Genomic DNA, 20803 nt, shown 5'->3' on the forward strand with positions numbered 1-20803 from the left:
TCTGAGTTTAATGGCTATACTTCAACCAAGCTTAATATAAATGGAGAAGAACTAGCTATTCTTTGAGCTTCATCTTAAATCTTTGTCTGGGGAAAGATCTGCTTGACTGTTGCTAACCAGCAGGCTTAGTTATTGATTTGGATATTCATATGGGCTAAAAAGCATTGCTGTCCTTAACCCAACTCCATAAACTTGCCATACTAAACAAACTGACCATAAAATCCTGACAACCAGAGAAGGCAGAATTCATCTCTTGCAATAAGACAATAAGGGAAAGACAAAGAGAGACAATCCATTTCTTCAGATTATTATAGTAGTCGGTCAGATTTGTTGGTCAGAGGCAGAGAGGGACATGGCTCCGGAGTCGTAGGGGCTCTTGTTACCTTCTTTGAGTGATATCTGGCTGGTTGGGCTCTGAGCAAGGGATGCTGCTATCTGAGCATCGGACACCTGAATGGACACAACAATGAAGGAAATCTGGGATGAAGCTCTTACAGGGAAGCTCACCTGGACTCAAAATGCTTTGGTGGAGGTATTACTGTATTACAAAAACATGAATTACCTCTTCAAACTTCTTGGCTTTATACTGTTCTGCCCCTTTCAAGAAGTTCAGTAAGATGATGTCACAGAGAACTGTACCCTGTCGACGAAGACGTGAAAAATAGTACAAAATCAAAGCTGACAGCAACAAGAAAAATACATTTTTATCTTTTTTTTTAATCATCCCTACCAGTCCAACAGAGGTGAAGGCAGCTACCACGTTGATCAGTGTTGGGACTGTGTCAAACTTTCCAGCCTGGAACAGATGGAGTCAGTTATGTGACGTTATGCATCAACAACAATTATACATTTTATTTATGGGCACCTTTCGAAACAATCATGGACACACCGTTACGGTTAAAACAAAAAGTCCCGGACAGTAGAGGTGTAGCGATTCATTCGATTAATCGATGAATCGATTGTCAGTCCTATAGATTCTACTAAATCGATCTGCTAAAATAAATAAATAGAATGAATCGTTTTGGCTTCACCAATAATCGATATGAATGCATTTAATCGGATTAATCGTGATTCTTACTTATGATTAATGTTTTAATACGTTTAAGACACACTCTCCCCTGCCAGCATGTAGTCTACTGAAAATGTTAAAAATAACCAAGCATATTTTAATTACATTTTTGTATTCAGCATAAAATATTATGCAGGACTACTTTTTTATAGAATAAATATGTTATTTTTTCACCTTTCAGAAGAATACAAAAAGTCTCACTCGCATTATCGCATGTTTATTTCATGGATATAGAATTTTGGTTACAAGTTACTGAATCAAATCATGGTTTACACTCATCGCCACAAGTTCACACAACTCACATGGCCAGTGACCATAACGTCAAAGCGGATTGCAAATGCTTTGTGAAGTGTCCGAAAGTCAGTCCCATTCTCTGTCTTATAATATTTGGCAAATCTGCACGCAAAGAGAAGGAAAACAAGTGAAGATTGAAAAGGAATAATAAGATTGAGTTGACATCCAGAGGAAAAAAATGACCCCACTACCTGAAGTTGTATCCTTTCGAGACGGCATTCTTGGCAAATGGTGCGTCCAATCGCGTGAATGAGTACCTGGGTACACAATATTCAATGTCCCGGTCCAGGTTACATTTCCACTCAATGTTTATCCCTACTTCTCCACCCTGCAAGAGAAGGACGAGGAAAAGACGGCTGGACATTGAGGCTCTACATCTTAAAGTATGTGGTAAATGAGCAACCTCATGTACAGAATTGATCCTGCTTTGTACTTAAACAACTTCCGGCATGGAATAACCAGGGTTAGGTCAGGCCAGTTAATAGTATAATAAAAATAACCAGTTTGTCTTTACAAAATATCTCTTTCTAGAAACTCTATCGAAGATTCGCATAAAACTGCTTATAAGACAGCCGGGTGAGCTCCAGCTAGTCACAATCCCTCCCGGATATTCACTTCCTTTCTACTGTTCTGTTTACTACTTTATATCAAGTGGGTTTATCTGTCATGACAACCCTCGTCCTATTCCAACACGCTTTCATCCCAACTCACCACATACTGACTAACTTTATGAATTCAACACTTAGGTTTAGAAAACATCACCATCAAATTAAAAATTAAAGTACGGAAAAAATGTCACAAACCAACGTAACTTTGGTACACGAACACTGGTCTTGTACACCGGTCTCCTGGATGAAAGTCCCATGTTTGTTTGACCTCACTTGCCCTCCCTCCTGCTCTGTGTCTATAAACTACATCCTCACTCCCCGGTGTGTGTCATGAGTGTCAACAAAACGTTCTCTTTATGTGAAGTTTCCTTTGCGGTCACGTCATTTGAGCTTTGAGGAGGAAGAGTTAAGGAAATGGACAAGACCTTGCTTGCCAGGGATGACACGTTCTGTTTAGTGTAGTTCAGCACGTCGCTCACGCGAAAGATGGGGCAGAAGGGGTTCGACTCCGGATGGTAGGTACATTTCTTGATCTCGTCGCCCGACATTGTGGAGGGAAAGTTCCCTCTGAGAGAAAATGGTTTCGTGTTTAGAATTAGAGAAGGAGCATGTAGCAGGTTATGTGTGATGATAACATATTTTTCCACACATTTGTTTCCAGCTGCTTGAATACCAGAATGTGTTGTGTGTGTGTGTGTGTGTGTGAGACGCACCTGGTGACATCGAAGTATGGAAAGCGAACACTGTTTTTGATGAAGATGGTGAAGTTGCTCACATCCAGCATCGCTTCTCTGGGCAGGATGTTGACAGAGATGGAGGATGAAAATCAAGGCTTTCAAGTCCTGTGTGCAAGCGTAATCTCTGTGTGTGTGTGTGTGTGTGTGTGTGTGTGTGTGTGTGTGTGTGTGTGTGTGTGTGTGTGTGTGTATACGTGTAAATCTTACACATTAACTTGGTCGTTCTCAGCCGGACACCATCCTTCAATCTCACATCGGCCCTTTGTGTCATTATTGGAGGGTTTAATGCAAGTACCTGTTATGACCCCTGTTGTGGTCGACAGAAGGAGAGCAGGGTTAAAGGGACACACAATGATCTGGTTATCAGTGCAGTAGCAGCAACACGAGTTATCTATTCTCTATTAGTTATCTTTTAACTAGAGGTATATTTTGCGCATCATCTGCAGAGAGTGTGAATGTGTAAATAGTCTTAATTCCTTGTTTTGCGCTCTATGTTTTCCGTTTTATATGACATATAAGACCCGACCTTATGTACACATTATGTTAAATGGAACCAAACCTGAAGGTTATGTATAAAACTGGCTTTACTTTTAAGGGATGGGAATTGAAAATGAAAAATCTTCACCAGAATTGGATCATCATATGGGGGGGCTTAGCTCAGGAGGTAGAGCGGGTTGGCTGGCAACCGCAAGATTGCCGGTTCGATCCCCGGCTCCTCCTAGCTGAGTGCCTGGTGTCCCTGAGCAAGACACCTCACCCTAATTGCTCCTGACGAGCTGGCTGTCACCCTGCGTGGTTGACTCAGCCGTCGGTGTGTGAATGTGTGAGTGAATGGGTGAATGTCAGTCATTACTGTAAAGCGCTTTGGAGAAAAGCGCTATATAAATGAGGCCATTTACCATTTATCATATAAACACAGTGTTCTCGCTGGACCACTTTCTAAAATTGTCGTCCCCGTTAGTGACTTAGAAACATGTTGTTACCCTTTAACATCCTCGACAATGACGTGAAAGTTTATCTCTATAAGAAGTTCGACTCACCGTTGGAAAGGATGCTGCCCAAATGCTTGTGGCAGTCTTCATCTGTGTCACAACTAAACGCTTTCCCAAACTGAAACACATACACAGAAACTTAAAATGTGACATCGTGCATACACTCAACCCTTAATGACTTAACATAACATAACTATATTAGACAATAAATATAAAAAAAACAAAGTAAACAAGTACAACAGTTCAAATTGGGCAAAACCACATTTGATCGAGCGTTCTCACCTCTGCACATTTTCCTTGAAACTGATTTTCTGTGATGATGACTTTGGTCATGATGCAGAAGATACCTGAACCCTGAAACACAGCAGCAGATGCCTGGTATACTGGCAGCGTGTTCATCATAAAACTGATGCCCATAATCACAGTTTGCGGATCAACAATGGCATCATCAACGCTGGGATTTTCACCTGCACCTCAAACTGCCACCAAACATCTCAGTGCACCTTAAAGAGCGTTATCAGGGCCACTCACCTGTTGGGGGAAGACATAGTCAGCCACATCCATCACATGGTTGTTAGAGTAACCAAAGCCTTTTACTTTAGTCATCACAGAGGACTCCACACCAGTGTCGACCACCTGGTAAGCTTTCTCGTGGATGAAGACCCAACTGCAGCAGAGAAAAAAGGTCAAGAGTTCACTTAAAGAAGTCGAGAACATTACATTTTTTTAGTATAAATGCAGCCTTAAATTGGTTTCAATAAAGGGTTAGATTGAACCTCCAGTCCAAAATACATTTAATGTTTTAATTTAATGTTTTCGATCTCCTGGGTCGTTACTTTGGTTCATATATGGGGAAATGTTATTGCTGGTTACCATCTTTGTTTGGATTTAACAATAATACATTGTTTAAATTGTTTTATTTTTTTAAATTTCATTTAGAACAAAAAATATTTATGGAATCTTGAAATACTTTCAGAACAGCGCTGGAGCCTGGTTAGACAACCTTTCAGATTTCAGCCCCCTTTTTGTTTATATATTTTTTAAATTGTATGTTTAACACTTTAACAATTTAATCATAATACATTAATTTAATTTAATTTATTCTAAAAGTAGTTCCAGGAAAAAATGTAACTGGAGGATAACTGAAAATCTGGCAAAATAAAACCAAAACTATCTGCATGTTTGGATAAACAATTATGTATTTTTATAATTAAGGTGAACCAAACTTCGAAACATCAGCGCTAAAACAATCGAACCTGTGAAGGATAGGTACCACACAACCACAATTACCCACTAAACCCCACATCACTGACCCGATAAAATATGCGATGATGAGCATCTGTACAATCCGGTTGATGATGCCCACCGTCCAGCTCTTGACCACCACAGACTTGGTGGTCTCATAGGTGAAGAAGTCAGTGACGAAGCCCCACATCATGGAGTCCTTGGCGACTCGTTGTCTAAGTCAGAGAGTGATGGACAACAGGACGGGTCGGGTCCTCCCGAGTCCGAGTGCAACTCCTGTCCAGCTTCAACAGGTGCCTTTAGAGAAATAAATCTGCAGCTGAACTCTGGCTTCAATTGTCACTTTGATCCTGTCGTTCCGTCACTTGGTCTGACCCGCGTTCATCTGCTTCATTGCATATTTGATGGATAAACCTCACTCTCTCCCTCCTTTCTTTCACTGCTTTATGACACAGACTGGACCTCCCCTTCCTTTACTCAAATGAGCACGAGGGAAATGTGAAAGTGTATCATGTCCCTCCCTCCCTCCCTCCCTCCCTCCTCTGTCTCTCTTCACCACAAATCCCTATCTCCCATGCCTTTTTTCTCTCACCATGATTATTCAGGGACACAAATCAATATCTCATCCATTTTCATTTGCCCGAGACACATTTCTGACATCCTTTCAGTGGGTCTTTGCCATTTCTTGGATGCTTTTATCTGAAGCACACGACCGTCCGTTAATTCACATGTTAATGAGTCACTCAGAAGGAATCTAACCTCCAAACCTGCACATTTCACTCACAGAACCATAAATGACACATCATCTGAAGCTGTTTAACAGCAGCTGTAAAACTAAATTAAAAAGGCTTCTTCAATGCATTACCTGTTTATTTGGTTGGTTTATTTAACGGCGAAGGTCTTTAAGAGGCATGATTATGAATGGGACTGAGTTTGTGAAGTTGTTATTTTTCATATTTTGCCTCTGGTCAGATGTTTTCATAAAGTTTGTTACTTAAATACAAGCATATTTGTTTTAGTTTTACTTCTTTGGGTTCAGAAAAGCAAAATATAAATTACATGTATTATTATTACTAACTCAAGAGGTTTTCCATCTGAGATCAAGCTGTCTTTGTTATCACTTCTAGTCTTTTTTCATTGTACAATTTTGGCTTATTGGACATTTTAAAATATCCCAAATGACAGTTGACCTTTTGAACTCACATCCCAGAAGACCTGCACATATAAAGATTCAGTCAAATTAGAACCAGACAGATAAATCAGTGTTGCCGATTCACTGCATATATTAGCTTAATATATACTTCTCTGCATGTCAATTGATAAGATACAAAATGCTAAATATTATTTAAAAAAATGTCATAATTACATATCACATAGTGTGCTGCTCCATATTCAAGGGATCTTTATCAAAAAGCATGTCTATTGTCTATTTCTGTAAAAGCAAAAACAAAACAATATCAATACGATTATTGTTCCTTGTTTTTAGCTCAAATCAATTAAATTACAATTCTATATCAAGTAAATCAGTGAATTGGAGATGCATTCTTGGAAGTGGCTGTGTAAACTTTAAATGTAGCCACTCAGACAAAAACAAATGTGTCTCCATCAAATGCTATTTTCTTCATTTCTGGACATCAACAGTATAGAAAAAAAAACATCTGATTCTATACTTAACAGGAGGCTTGATGCACTATAATAAATTATAAACTGCGTTATTGACAACTGTGCAATTATTGCAACATATGATACAACCTCTCAATTCTTCTCAATACACTCACAAGCTCCACCAGCATTATTGGCTCTTACATCAGGGAGATAATGTAATGATAAAATGACAGAGGGAGTGTGAGTGTGTGTGTGTGTGTCTGAAGATTGTCATTTCTTAAGTGGGTCCATTATGTTTGTGGCCAATTACTGGTAACCTAATACAAGACAGGATCAACACACATGCACAAGCTCTCAGGCTGCTTGTGACTGTAACGCTGATCACAAAGACTGTGAGCATTCCTGTAATGGACAATGATACTTTGAAACATATACATTTACGAAGATGAGACACCATTTGGCAGATCGAAGACGCGCGACACACGAGGATGGAGTGGAGGATTGTCTGTCGGAGTTATTCGTTAAAAGGGAAACCACCCGAAGAGATCGTCATTTAACAGGAAGGGATTCATTGTAAACACGTTCACACTCGATCCGTGTTTGACCGCTACATTTAGAACACGCCAGCACACAAACATCCCAAGATCACGTGAACACAACCTCCCTCACACACACACACACACACACACACACACACAGAGACGAGACTCATATTTGGCTGTAGGGAAGGCAGTGACGGTCGGTCCCTCATTGGTCAGAACTGAAATGTCTCAACAACTATTTGATGAAGATTATGGATATTCATGGATCTCAGATATTTACTCTGATCCCTGTATCTTGTAGCGCCACTACGAGGTTAACATTTGACAAACTGGATGGATTTAATCTAATCTGGTTTAGATATTCATAAGTAATCACTTCAATGATCCTCCCTAATGGTGTCTCAAATTCGTAAATGTCCACGTTTTAATTTGTCTAACACTTTGGTTTTTGATTCCGTTTCTGGAAAAAAAAAATCTGTACTTTGTGTTTGCTGCTAATTCCCGAATATTCGCATGCTGACACACTAAACCAGAGACTGTGAACATGATAGGCAGTCAGTGGAGAGTTAGGAAGAGCATCTTATCATCAAAACCAACTCCTTAAGTGGACCACACATCCGGGAGTGTTTGGCTCTTAAAAACCACCCTGTTCAACCCTAATATAGCAGCCCTTTTACAAACCACCGTGTACTTAGGCTTCGGCCTGCCGTTGAAACCGCTGTCTCTCTAACCTTCACCAGTGTCGCCATCTAACTTCCTGTGATAACACACACTCCAAAACCACCCCGCCTGGTTAAATGGGGGTGATGTACACCGCGGCGGGTAGGATTCATGTGGGAACATCCTCAGTAAGACTACGGGAAGAGCTAAGATGTCCATGAGGTGGATGTTTTCATGTGAAAAATAAAAGGAAAATGTATAAAAATAGTCCTTAAGGAGCGAGTTGAGAAGAATATGGTGATTTTAATCCTGTTTGCTGCTTTTAATCCCGAAAAGTGTTTTTTTTTACATGGTAAAATAAGAAAAATGGCTGACCCACTATTGTGTGGTGAAGAGCAACGTTGGAATTAACAAATGGCAAAATCTCACCAAAGGCACATTTTCAATTCTGTTTTTTTCTTTAAGGACTTCTTATCCAAACTGGATCAGGTTCATTTTTAATAGACAAAGTGTCTCTTATTTCTTAATGCAAGTGTATTCGTAAAACGCATGCATTGAGGTGGTAAAAACGGGCCTTGATAAAACCTCGAGTCTGCTTTCAGGCGTGCGTTAGTTTACGTTTGGTTTTGTCCCAGTCTAGTTAATGGCAGAGAAGGGTGTGAAGAAGTTGCCTGATTTTTTCTTTGTTATTTTAGTTAACATTCATGCAATTGATTTTTTAGTTCTGAATTGAGCTGTTGTAAGCCTATAGTTGCCGTCAGTTTCACAAAAGCCTCACTGATTATATGGATGACTGTTCTGTAATGAGCAGTCATTTCTGACAACTTCAGAATTCTTAAAAAAACAAAAAAAAAACACATTTTGTAACTTTTTTTTCAAGGCGAACTGAAATGCTTATGTGGGTGAACCCTGGATTTGTAGGGCCCTATAGTCAACCCCAATTAGAAGCTCTATATCATCATTTTTAAAGCAGCTGGCTTCTATTATCGCTCAGCAGCGTGATGGAAAAAGTTATGTAAAGCGAAAAAACAGCTAAGTGCAGCTTTATTTAAAATGATTCATTTATTTATTCAAGACTGAAAACATGACATGGCAAAACGCACAAAAAAACCCCAAAAAGACTTTACTGTGTTTGTAAATGCTCTACACAGAAAGAACGGCTTCTCATCTGCTCCTCTCTATGTTATCAATGTCGAATCACCTAATTAGTCCTACACTCCTCAGTGCTACTAAACTACAACCATCGGCGTGGGTGAGATGGAAAACTTCATGAATTCTGGGAGAAGCGGTCAGTAGGAAAACCCGTTAGAATATCAAACAGTACATGAACTGTCAGGAGTCACAAAGCTCGTTTGTAGACGAAAAAAAAGAAAAAAAAAAGAAGATACAACTCAAGTCTGTTGATGTTTCTGTTAGTCCACTTGTGGGAGATCAACATGGAGTACAAATGCTTGGTCCTTGGTTTGTCTGTCAGATGGGTAAAGTGTGTATGTTTAGTCAGAGTCTTCCTCTGAGCTGGCAGGAGTGGACACAGCCTCTTCCTCCTCTTCATCTGATTCCTGGTTAAAATATTAAAGAAAGGAAGTAAGTACATAAAGTAATCTATAAAAAATACCAGTCATTTACTTATATAACTTCAATATATCATGAAAAATATGTATTTTACCTAGAAATTTCATATTGCATGCGCTGATACACAACATCTAGCTGAACAGTGAGGAGTATTTTTGTCAAGGCTGGTGTTTAAAATCCTGACAAAGTTAGAAATCGGGCTACAGCTAGGCTGATGGTATCTGTTTATCACAGATTTTACAGTAACTTTTCCTCTACAGCTCTTCTACACAATCAGTTCTGCCGGCTACCTTATTGAAAATAAATCCTCTCCTCCCATCATTTGATTCCTACCAGTTTATTCTGACATCCAGATAAGACTCCAACATAAAAAACTCTTTATAAAAAGGTTCTCAGCTATTTCTTTAAATTACACAAATAACTCCAATATCTCATTGTTGCTTTCCCTGACTAGAGTTTAGTCCTGCTGTTATTTCAGAACTGCAAACACAACTGACTCATACTGGAGGTGCTTGGTTATACTGTCCAGTTACTAGAATCTAATGGACCCCCTGCAGGTAAATCAGAGCCAAGAATCTGCAGAGACTGTGGTATAAAAGCAAATAAAGCACCACTTTACGTCCCCTCCATCACCCAAAACAATCTCTGCATTGATCTGCAATGCAAACCATTGTCTCACCGTAATGCGATTATCATGACTATAAAATGTAGGCTATAGCACACATTTAGCAACACTACAGCGAGTGATGTCTGACTATTGCGGTGAACCAAGAAATAAAAAGAGGATGAATCTGAAGACAGATGACTCCTAAAATCATGAGCGTGTTTTAGTCTGGCTCCATGGGTCCTAAGATAACTTTTTTTGGGATAGGACACTATAAATAAACTCAAATCGAGTTGAACCATACTACAGTCTGTCTGATAATGACGTTTGTGGCTTTACCTTCTTCTTCTTCCTCTTGGACTTGCTCTTGTGGTCGGAGTCTGATGAACTCTCGCTGGTCTCGATGAACTCCCGACTCTTGAAGCTGTCGTTGGCTCCTCCCCGCTCCTTGTCCTTGTCTCCCCCGGCTGACTTCCTCTTCTTCTCCTCCTTCTTGCCTCCAGATTTTTTACTCTCTCTTTTGGGTGAAGGACGTGGAGAGAAGAGTTAGGTATATTTAAGCCACATTGTTTCAATGAAGAAACATTGTAAATATGAGTTTCTGTGTCGCGAGCCTTACTTCTTGGGACTGGCGGTTGCTCCTGCGCCGCTCTCTTTGTACTCTTTCTTTGCCTTGTCGTACTGCTTCTTCGCCTCTCCTGCCTTTACGTTCCACTCCTGAAGGAAACAGAAGCGGGAGAGTGTGAAGAAGAGGAGTTAATAAAACACCACAGTACAAATAAAATAACGACTGTGTGTTTAAACCTCTCTAAAGAAAGCATATAACGCAAATTAATACCATCTAGTGTTGTGAGACTGAGTAAATCTAAAAACAAATCCTCTATGCGTTCTCCTGCCTCACCTCCTTCTCGTCTTTTTCCAGTTGCCTCCACATCTCTCCGGCCTTCTTGGAAATCTCCGTGATGGAGATGCCCGGGTTCTCGGACTTGATTCGCTCGCGGCTGGAGTTGAGCCACAGCATGTAGGCGCTCATCGGCCTCTTGGGGCCGTCTTTCTGCTTTTTCTACTCAGATTGGAAAAAAAAGAAAGAAAAAAGGAAGGCATTTGAAAGGTAGATGAGTGCATTTATAAAAGGTTCTTATGTGTTTTTGTGGTAGGCTGGTTCAGTTTTACAATAGACACATTGTACAAAGTTTTTACACTTTTTTCAGCTTGAAATGATCCAAAACTTTCTGCCGTTTTCTTTAAGCTGTCAATAAGCATCGAGTCCACAGAGCAGACACATAAATAGATGCCACCACAGCATGGTGCAGCTGTATATAGTTATATGGATTAAACAGAGTTGCAAAGAATGTGTGTCAATTATTTTTAATTAGCATGTTACTGGAAGTTTCAGTGTCAATATTTACTGTGCATCTGTTTGTAACACTACAAGTGGAAAAACATACGTCTCGTCTTCTTTTAACTCTTTTCTCTCATGTTTTCTCTCTCTCTCCACTCCCTCACCTCTTTGCGTGGTTTCCTCTCTTTTTTCTCCTTCACCACTTTGGCTTTTTTGACCTTCTTCTTCTTCGAGCTGTCATCGTCACTATCGTCCCCGTCGTCGCTGCTGTCGCTCGCTGAGGCGTTGCTGTCGTACCTGATTGACGGAGAAAAGGAACAGGAAAGTCAGCTTGGTCAAAAATATACAACTTCAAAGGGAGAACGGACAGCAAATGAAATTTAAAGAAAAAGTCACTTACTCTTCTGCAATGTCATCATCTTCTTCTCCAGGGTTAAATGACTCATCTAAGATTGAAACAAGACGGAAAATAAAACCCACCGATTTATTGGATCTCAACACGTATTCCGTACTGCTGCCATACTGAGACGGTTACTCACCGCTTTCCGCATCCGATTCGTCGCTATCGTTGCCCTCCTGTCTGATCTTGCCCTCAGCCTTCATCCTCTCAAGGTAGGCATCGTGCTGGTCTTCGTCCGAGTCACTGTACTCGTCAATCTTACCCTTCATGCCCTGAAAGGAAGCGGCACAGTCAAAAACAAAACGCATACCCGACAGTTCCCACAACACAGTACAGCCGTTGGAGAGATCAGGGCTGGAATTATCCATTACCTTCATAATCGATTAACCATTTAGTCAATGAAATGTAAGGAGATACTGAAAAATAAAAATTTCAGAGGACAAGGTGCATTTTTTAAATTGCTTGTTTTGTCCAACGGTGACATCACAGAGATAAGGCTCACTTGAGAAGTGGCAATTTACCATTTACGCTTAAATTGTTATGAATTATCAGTATTATACCTTTTGATTGACTAAATGATTAATTGACCAATTAATTAAAAAAAAAACACCACACAGCGTTTCAGGAATTTCAAGCTTCACAAACATTCTTGGACCATTTTTTGTGTTCTTAACCTACAGTATCTCCATGATGCTCACTCACGGGAGTATTACAAGTCAGATTCTGCAACTCTCTTTACTGGACAACCTTGTAGTAAATGACAAATAGCTTCATCAGATGTTAATGAGCAGGTAAGATTTGTTAATTTGAAGTATGTAGTGTCCAAATTTCTATACAAGGTTACCCGTTCATTTTTGATTTGGGCCAAGTTTCATTCACAAAAGATGTCCCTCAAGATTTGAGAAGAATAATTTCACCCCAAGGCACTGTGATGCATTGCGTCATCACAGACCAAACAGTTTTCTTCTCCTCCCACATGGTCTTTCCCCTCTCCATGCATCAATGCCTGTGTCTGCCGGGAGACGGACAGACGACAAGTCGGGAGGCTTTTATTAAAACATCAACAGGACGTGGAGAAGCACGCCCATTCATTTGCATTGACCTACTCTGCTGACCCCCGTCACCATGGCAACAGATGGCCTTGTCACCAGAGAAACAGAGTTGCTACTTCGACTGTGTTGTCAGCCAGGACCTTGTATACGTCAACATGAACGCAATCAGCACTGCCCATGTTAAGCAGTGGTCATGCCGACAGCTGTGTCGAGTGTTAAAGCACACCAAAAGCCCCGCGGACCGCACATTAGTCAGCACGATGCAAACAAAATCACACACTCAAGTTATCAAGAGTCTCACACTCCTTCACCCCCCCCAACGTCCCATGATTAGTCATGAATCACTCAGGATTTATCAGGTTCAAAAGCAATCATGTTGGTAACCTTCAACCAAAAAAAAAAGAATCAAGATTATAGGAAACAATCCCTGGTAACACACAGCGCAACGCCATGCAAACAGAAATCACTCCACACCGATAAACTCAAGTGTCTAAGTGCACACATGGCGCCCATGACCATACCCACCTTCTTCTACAGGGGTACAAGGACAGACACACAGGAGAAGGGCAACAAGCATCAATACGTGGGATGAAAGTCGGACAAAACTCATGTCACTTCTTTGCTTACAAATGAGGAGCTGTTGAAACGACGAGTGACTTACCTCTTTGAACCCTCTGTTCTTGATGTTGAGCTTCTTGGCGTTAACAAAGTCAAACAGTTTGCCGTACTCTTCTCTGAAGGGAAGGAGAAAGACTGGCGTTATATCTGGTTGAAATGTACTAGATCGGCTCACAGCTGGACGCTATTATATAAAATATATGTTTCACCATCTGATCCATTTTTTTTTCCATTATAGAAAACATTAATCGTGGATGAAAAATTGGAAAACGTAATTTGTTTATGTTTGTTCGCTGGTGGTTGTGAAACATACAATAACATCAAGTAGAATGTTTTGGTATATAATATGCAAAATCTACTCTCACTCTCTGTGCTGACAAGTCCACTTTGTTATGGAGATTTCAGGTTTCATTAAACACAAAACACATCAGTACGTGACATTTTCATTGTCATGCTTGCTTACTTTTGCATAGATTCATTACAGAATGACCACGTCCTCACCTCTCAATGCTGCTGAAGGTGTACTGATTTCCCTGTTTGGTCTCGATCTCGAAGTCAAAAGATCGCGTCGTGGTGGTGCCGCGGGCGAAATTGACGCAGGAGATCTCCTCAAAGCGCAGGTGGACGGGGGGCTTGTGCACATAGATGAATCCTCTCTCTAGGGGATAGAGGAGGCCCGAGGATGCCTTGTAGGAGCAGGTGATGCACTGAGCCCCAGAGTGGCTGTGGAAGAATGAGGTGTGTTTAACAGGATGTATTTAAGTATAGAAGAACATCTTTTTTGTGTGTGTCCTTTAGGTGTTTACCCCTGGAAGTTTCCAGGCACAGTGATCTTGCGGTTGACCAGGGCCTTCATCACCCTGCTGACCATCTCATACAGAGACCCCGACATGTTTTTACTGAGTTTGCCCTCAAAGCGGCGCTCCACATCCTCCCTGTTAGACACAAAAGAGGAGAGGACAGGTTTCTTATTGTGAAATGTAACACTCATCACATCTTTCTGGTATTTGCAAGCAACAATGCAAAGCTCAAAAGTCCCGGGTGAAACATTAAACGCACATAAACTACTCGTCCAGACCTTTGCTTCCCCCTAGTGGTTACATGCTTCACATCATCAAAAAGTGAGCTCGTCTTACCATAAGTTGTGTTACCAAGACCAAACAATACTGTAACAGGACTTTTATACAAACATCCCAACACATCTATAGCTTATATTAAACAACGCAGTCCTTTTACGGTCACATCCTTACTCGCTCATGTTGAGGGTGAGGCTGAGGTCCTCTTCCTTGGAGAAGAGCAGGATGAGAAAGTGATAACGCGTCTGACCCTGCTTGATGGGAGGATCCAGACTGATCTATTAAGATGAAACAAAGCGGGACAGAAGGAATGAGATTAACTGCGACAGAAAAAAATGCTTGTTAAATATAAAAACAAACAAAAGTCCACTAACCACAAAGAACATCTGTCTCTGATCCTTGTGCGGCAGCAGGAATAGACGGAGGACCGTGGTGTAGGGAATCTTGTAGTCAAAGGTCTTACCATGGAGGTGAAGGAAAGTTGGGTAAATACGGATGTCGTATCTGCGTGTGGAAAAGAGAGAAATGAGAGAGCAAATGGTTATTTGTTATATATATTTTGGATTAGTTCAATCGATGAGATGACATAAATGAGGAAATCGATGAGTTGCTCTTTTACCTTCCTCTTGGTGTAAGACACTGCAGCTCTTTGAAGATGCACACAGCGTCCCCTGTGGCCTGGATCACATCAGCCTTAGACAACACATTCTCAGCAAATGCCTGCAGGAAAACACACACTTTTAGTACCATTATCATTTAAAAAAAAGTACATTATGAAGAAAGAATGAGAATGGCCCGTCTCTCCTCACCTCCACAGGGTCTTGTCTTTCATCAGCCTGGCTGGGCGGGACGTAGAACCTGACTTCCATGAGGGAAACCTCGGTGTCATCGTTCTGGTGAAACTCCAGAGTGACTTCGTTCTTCCCCGTGGCACACTGGGAGACGTTGGACAGCGGGACCTCGAATGCTGTGTTGTCATTTACTTCAAATGATAACAGTGGCCCTGTGGTGGCAGAGGGGAGGAAATCCTAACGTCAGTTTTTTAAAATCTGTTAAAATCTACTATAATTATACAGCCTGTTTGTGTCACAGGTTCTCAGCCCATTCTTTTAGTTTGTTCTTTACAGATCAATAAGGTTGACAAAAATACATGTCGAATCATTGAGAATAAACTGAACTACAAACTGTAGCGACTGATTTGCACCCGACCCTTCATTTTCAGAACATAATATTCAATGGGGTTGATCTCAAGCAGTGGATTACCCAATAAGACAGGACAGATAATTTGTAACTATTCTGATAATTGATCAATTATCAAAATTTAAGCAAAAATGTTAAACATTTGCTGGTTCTCAAATGTGACTTCCTGATGCTTGAATGCTGGTTGCATTTTTTTATAGACAAACAAAATTAATTGAGAAAGTATTCTACAAAATAATTGATCATGTTAATCATTCCTACATTACCCCAGTGACCCTGTGCCTTCAGTAATCTACTGGTGAGGACATTTTGTTGTTTTTTTGTTACCTGAGAACTTTGCTGTTCCCCAGTTCCATCCTTTTACACACATGTCCTTCTCCGTCAGCTCCACCTTGTAGTTGGCCTTGAAATATTCAGTGATCTTCTCAAAGTCCTGATGGATGGTGAGAGAGGGAACAGGGAAAACACAGGGTAAAGCAGGAGTTGACGGGAGAGGAAGAAAAAGGGGGAGGAAATAAATGAAAGAGAGGAAGGCGTCATGTCAGTAAAAGCAGTAACACGCTGTCACTGCATGAGTCAAAGCTTCGAAAAACACCCTCCAAAAGGGCTGAGGGGCTAATTAATCACGACGCAATTAAAACCGCGCCTGCCGCTAAGGCCTCTTGGGAACACTGGAGGTGAATGTAATCCATCTGCCCTCCATGTCCTCATCCCCTACACACCGCCGCTGACAATCAGCCTGTTTATTTATCCTGCAGGCCCGCTTACAACGGGAAAGCACACACACACACACACACGCAGGCGCACACACACATTCACAGTGACAAACACATGCTCAATCACACACATGTGGAAGTGATTGTGGTATGTGAATGTGCGCAGGCCAGGATAGAGACTCTGTGGGAAACAGAGTTTACGCACCTGGATATCTGCCTGTCCATAAGGTTATTACAGCCAATTAGAGCCCAGAGAGTCAGTGTGTGTGCATTCGTCAGCGTGCTTAGCCTGGATTAAGGCATCGTTTAGATATGAGGGCATGCGAGAGTCAACGCGTAAATGCATTTAAAAAAAATGGGGAAAAGGTCCAGAGTCTGTGCAGAGGTGGCCTGTTTATGTTGACGTGTGTGTGTGTTCATTCCCAGTGTCCTCATCAGGCCTGCTGTTGAGTGTTTCTCTACTCCTCATTACAGTTTTGGCAGATTTGTTGTTGCTCAGCTCATTTAATCATAATAAACACAGACCCCCCACCTACCCACCACAGACATACGCAGTCTTACACAACATAACAGTCTGTCTTTTATTACAACGGTTTTCAACCAAGCTCTCCCAACAACCTTCAACTCCTCATGTCTTAAAAAATGATGGCTGGATTAAGAAAAAGTGGATATGATGCGTTCCTGCTTCCACATTTTTCCAGGCCAATAGCGCCGGCCAACTTCCTGTACACATGAATGACGTAAAATTATTTCATGATAAGGCTCTTCAAAACTTTTTTTTAAAATGTTTTTATTGGACCTAATGAATCAAATTCTGATTATACAAAGTCATGTCGGGGTGTTTGTGACACAAAGCGTATTCTGCGTTTTACAGCCATTCCTTTTCTAATGATTTTCGAAGGGAAAAAAAGTTGTTGTTTTTTTTAAACTGTTGTGCGTCATGTGATGCTGCACTTCAGGGTTTGCCCTTATCCCAAAACCACCTCATCGACCAGCACTGTTCCTGGGAACTTCATTAATACTCACGAACCAAATAGAGACGTCAAATGACAGCAAATATGGCAGATATGATGAGGCTCAGTAATAAAAACATGTTTTTCCTCTTTAGTGCACAATGACACAATGACTTCCAACCCCTTTTATTCTATTATCAAAATAAGACAGTTTTCTCAAACATTAAATACTCAGCTTTTCCTTGAAAAAAAATGCCGTTTGATACCAAGACCGGACAAGGCCACTCTAGATCCCAATCTAGATATAATAACGAGTAAAAAAATGTCCAAGTACACCTGAAACTAGCAGTAACTTTCTTGATTAATCTAAAACTCAAGGTGGTGTCTTGGTTCGTCAAACCAACAGACTTAAACAAAAAAACTCAGAAGATGGGGGTCAACAACAAACTCAACATATAAGCGACATGATATCAGAAGAGATAGATGTGCCTCTACACCCCCTGGACCTTAAGTAGAAAATAACGTGCCCGCTACATAACAGCCTCTCTGGCAGAGATCCCTCGTCTTGCTCAAGGACACTTCAGAAGGACAGATGCATCACGGCTCCTGTACAGCTCGCCAGCGTTTAAATCTCCAGCCAACTCCCGATTACTGACACTGGCTGTGGGATAATAAACAATGACATCATGCCCTGGGCTCCAGGATGAGAGGATCCATCTCCAAAAAAAAAGTACGCTGATTAACCCCAGGAGACGCCACAACTCGTAGCCACTGAATCCAGGTTGTACCCGTTCCTCCATCCCCAATTTTATACTTGCGTGCTGACATTCCCCATACACTCGGAGCAGCGGGGGAAAGGGGGGAAAAAAACTAGGGTGATAAAAAACAAACACAACCACAATTTTTTTTTTCCCCCCCTCGTCTGTCTTCTGAGCCAAATTGTTTCAGTGGATTGATATAAACACTGACTCACATGAGCCGATGATTACACTGTTTATGGAACACACATGCTAGCGCTGGTTTCCCTCATTAATCCCATTAGGAGCTTTGGAGAGAAGAGTCGACTCATTCACATACTTTTGATAACAACACACACACGCCAAGTGGTGGCCTTTTTGCAAGATGGTAGCATTTTTCTGTGGAAATGTCAGACACAGGATGGAAGTTGTTTATCTGCGTCCCTTTACTCGTGTTACATCTCTTGGTATAAACACAGCGCTGAACAAACTGGCAGTGTGCGACGGTCTGTAATATTCCACCGCTGCCTCGTTCTCTGAGGTAAGGTAACAATTATTTCCCAGAAACAGAAAAATACAATCAGTCTGTTTAGGTACCGCAAAAAGGCAAAAATAATGACAGAAGCTTGAGAGCCTGATGTGCTTTATAAACCACAAAAAACTGCAAAACCACTTCTTTACTGCAAGACACTCACTGTGTCCTTGAAGCCGTCATATTTGTAGACATGCCCTGTGTTGGTGGCCAGCTTGATGCCGTGACCTAAACACACTCGTCTCCACTGGGCAAGGCTGAGGTCACCAGTCTGGATGCTGTCCACCTTCCCCGTCTTGCTGCTCTTGTAAACCACAGTTTGCTTGCCGAAACGCAGCCGCCCGTCATTCTGCAGCGACAAAGGGGAAAAGACGCAGATCCATATTTATATAGTTCATATATTGCATTCCATTGCACATTTTCATCTCCTGTTTTTCTACTTACTTGCACTATTCAGTTTTTTTGTGATTTTGAATTTCTCTTGCACTACTTGGAATTTATTTTATTTATTGTACATATATTTTGTTTTGTTATATTGCACCGTGGGTCGGAGAGAAACAAAATTTCAATTCCTCTGTATGTCTGGCACATATTGCAGAATTGACAATAAAGCTGACTTTGACTTTGATACAAACGGACAGAACCCTCGTGTTAAAATGCTGGGATTTAAACGTTTTGGTCCTAGTAAAGCTGAAAAGAGAATGATGACTGAACAAAATGTGTTGGCACATTTTGATGATAGATCCATTGTTGTATTTTTAAGCAAAAATGACAAAGTCTTCTACACCAATAATAAATGTATCTTTGGACTGTGGTCAGACAAAACAATCGTTGCTATTTTTCCTTTTTCCTACTATTTGAGAATAAATCATATGCAAATGAATTGATAATTAAATTAACTGTCAATTGCTGCCCTCTTTCATGAGGATAATCATTCCTAGACAATAATGATTTATCGTTTCCTGATCCCAACTCACAATACAGAATTCACTTTGCCCCTAAGCCAATAAACATTAATTCACTATTAATGTCATCACAGAGGATCAGAGGATATCCCTTTGAGAATTTTGAAAAACAGTTCAACATACACATTTTGACGTTTGACACAAAATATAGCTCCAGTATGGTTCATAGATTGGATGAGGAAACTGACCCAGGAGCCTTTGACCTCCTGGTAAATGTCGCTGAACTCCAGTGTGTCTCCCATCTCAGCTGCAGGCGACGACCGATGCTCTACAGACAACAGAGGATGCATTATATATACAACCAAACACCCACAGGAGCTTATATCAAGCATTGCATTTTTAAATGTATTTTTCAGTGCACAGATGTGTTCACACGTTTCTACATGTTAGCAGAGCCCCCATATATGCATATATTTAGATGGATAGATAGATGAAATACTACACCCAGTATCCTACGTTGTATTTTATGTTTACCGGTATATCGGCCAACTCTTTATTCTCTTCGGTAGTCATATTTCCGACTGATGCTAGCTAACGTTACCCAGTTTAAAGCACCGAGAGGAGTTCAGAGCTAACTTTAGCCATCACTTTACGTCTGGCTGTTAGCTAGCGGTAAACTCATAGTTTACGAACATTTCCAACCGTCGTTTTCCTCCTCCCATGAATTGGTTGATTTTCGGATCGATTAATGAATGAGAACTAACATCCATGCTGCGCCACTGGCCATTGCTAGGCTATCTTGAACCGCATAAGGGGCGCTTCTTTTAGTTTAACGCTACGTAGTGGGACTTGAGTTCGAGCCGGTCCTCGGGGTAAAAGACGACGCGCGCAACAAGCACCGCTCCAGCAGAGAGGCAGCGTGAAACAAATCAAGCGCTCTAGCTGAGCTAGGCCGGTGTAAAGAAACCAAGAGATATTCAGAGTTCATTTTGTAAACGAAATCGCTGCACGTGGAGCACAAATGCGGTCTGTACTCCTTCGTTACTTGCAAATACATCAAGACGACTTCATAAAAAAGTGATAAAATATAATGTGAAACTTCACGTCTTACTGTCAATGCGATGAGCAGCTTCGCTTGTTTCCCGCGTGTAGCATCGGGAGCTAGCGGTACGTCACCGGAAACCCTCGGCAGTGGTTGTATTTATTTCCGGTTTGGCGAAAAAATTTTTTTTTTATTTTTTATTAATAAAAGCCTAAACGTTTAAAGCATTCACATGCCGACTATGTTTTCGGTGCAGCTGTCCGCGTAGTACTTGAACAGTGGATTTGCGTATGACAACTCCG

General features: G+C 41.1%; 2 protein-coding genes across 2 annotated transcripts; both read right to left on the minus strand.

The window, feature by feature from the left end:
• Nucleotides 1–130: 130 nt before the first annotated feature.
• p2rx3a (purinergic receptor P2X, ligand-gated ion channel, 3a) lies at nucleotides 131–5197 on the minus strand. The gene is made up of 12 exons (XM_084010563.1): nucleotides 5014–5197; nucleotides 4232–4367; nucleotides 3983–4054; nucleotides 3749–3815; nucleotides 2916–3015; nucleotides 2685–2762; nucleotides 2397–2538; nucleotides 1555–1691; nucleotides 1372–1465; nucleotides 731–796; nucleotides 563–640; nucleotides 131–450 (listed from the first exon to the last, which is right to left on the minus strand). The coding sequence occupies exons 1-12, from the start codon at nucleotides 5136–5138 to the stop codon at nucleotides 322–324; spliced, it is 1224 nt and encodes a 407-aa protein (XP_083866689.1). The 5' UTR covers nucleotides 5139–5197; the 3' UTR covers nucleotides 131–321.
• A 3598-nt stretch (nucleotides 5198–8795) lies between these two features.
• Nucleotides 8796–20647, minus strand: ssrp1a (structure specific recognition protein 1a). Its single transcript, XM_084008994.1, has 18 exons — nucleotides 20571–20647; nucleotides 19708–19787; nucleotides 18718–18903; nucleotides 15944–16049; nucleotides 15226–15419; nucleotides 15036–15136; nucleotides 14791–14920; nucleotides 14591–14694; nucleotides 14147–14275; nucleotides 13842–14063; nucleotides 13384–13456; nucleotides 11810–11942; nucleotides 11671–11716; nucleotides 11435–11567; nucleotides 10830–10991; nucleotides 10548–10645; nucleotides 10268–10445; nucleotides 8796–9311 (listed from the first exon to the last, which is right to left on the minus strand). The coding sequence occupies exons 2-18, from the start codon at nucleotides 19759–19761 to the stop codon at nucleotides 9246–9248; spliced, it is 2115 nt and encodes a 704-aa protein (XP_083865120.1). The 5' UTR covers nucleotides 19762–19787; nucleotides 20571–20647; the 3' UTR covers nucleotides 8796–9245.
• Nucleotides 20648–20803: the final 156 nt, after the last annotated feature.

This window comes from Eutrigla gurnardus (assembly GCF_963514095.1).
Source record: "Eutrigla gurnardus genome assembly, chromosome: 5".
Classification (NCBI taxonomy): domain Eukaryota; kingdom Metazoa; phylum Chordata; class Actinopteri; order Perciformes; family Triglidae; genus Eutrigla; species Eutrigla gurnardus.

Coding starts and splice junctions, on each gene's coding strand:
- ssrp1a (XM_084008994.1), bottom strand. CDS start 19,761: ATGGGAGACACACTGGAGTTCAGCGACATTTACCAGGAGGTCAAAGGC. Junction 18,904..19,707: donor AGGAGGTCAAAGGCTCCTGG/GTCAGTTTCCTC, acceptor TTGTCGCTGCAG/AATGACGGGCGGCTGCGTTT. Junction 14,064..14,146: donor GTGCCTGGAAACTTCCAGGG/GTAAACACCTAA, acceptor ATTCTTCCACAG/CCACTCTGGGGCTCAGTGCA.
- p2rx3a (XM_084010563.1), bottom strand. CDS start 5,138: ATGATGTGGGGCTTCGTCACTGACTTCTTCACCTATGAGACCACCAAG. Junction 1,466..1,554: donor TCGAAAGGATACAACTTCAG/GTAGTGGGGTCA, acceptor CTTTGCGTGCAG/ATTTGCCAAATATTATAAGA. Junction 451..562: donor AAGCCAAGAAGTTTGAAGAG/GTAATTCATGTT, acceptor GTGTCCATTCAG/GTGTCCGATGCTCAGATAGC.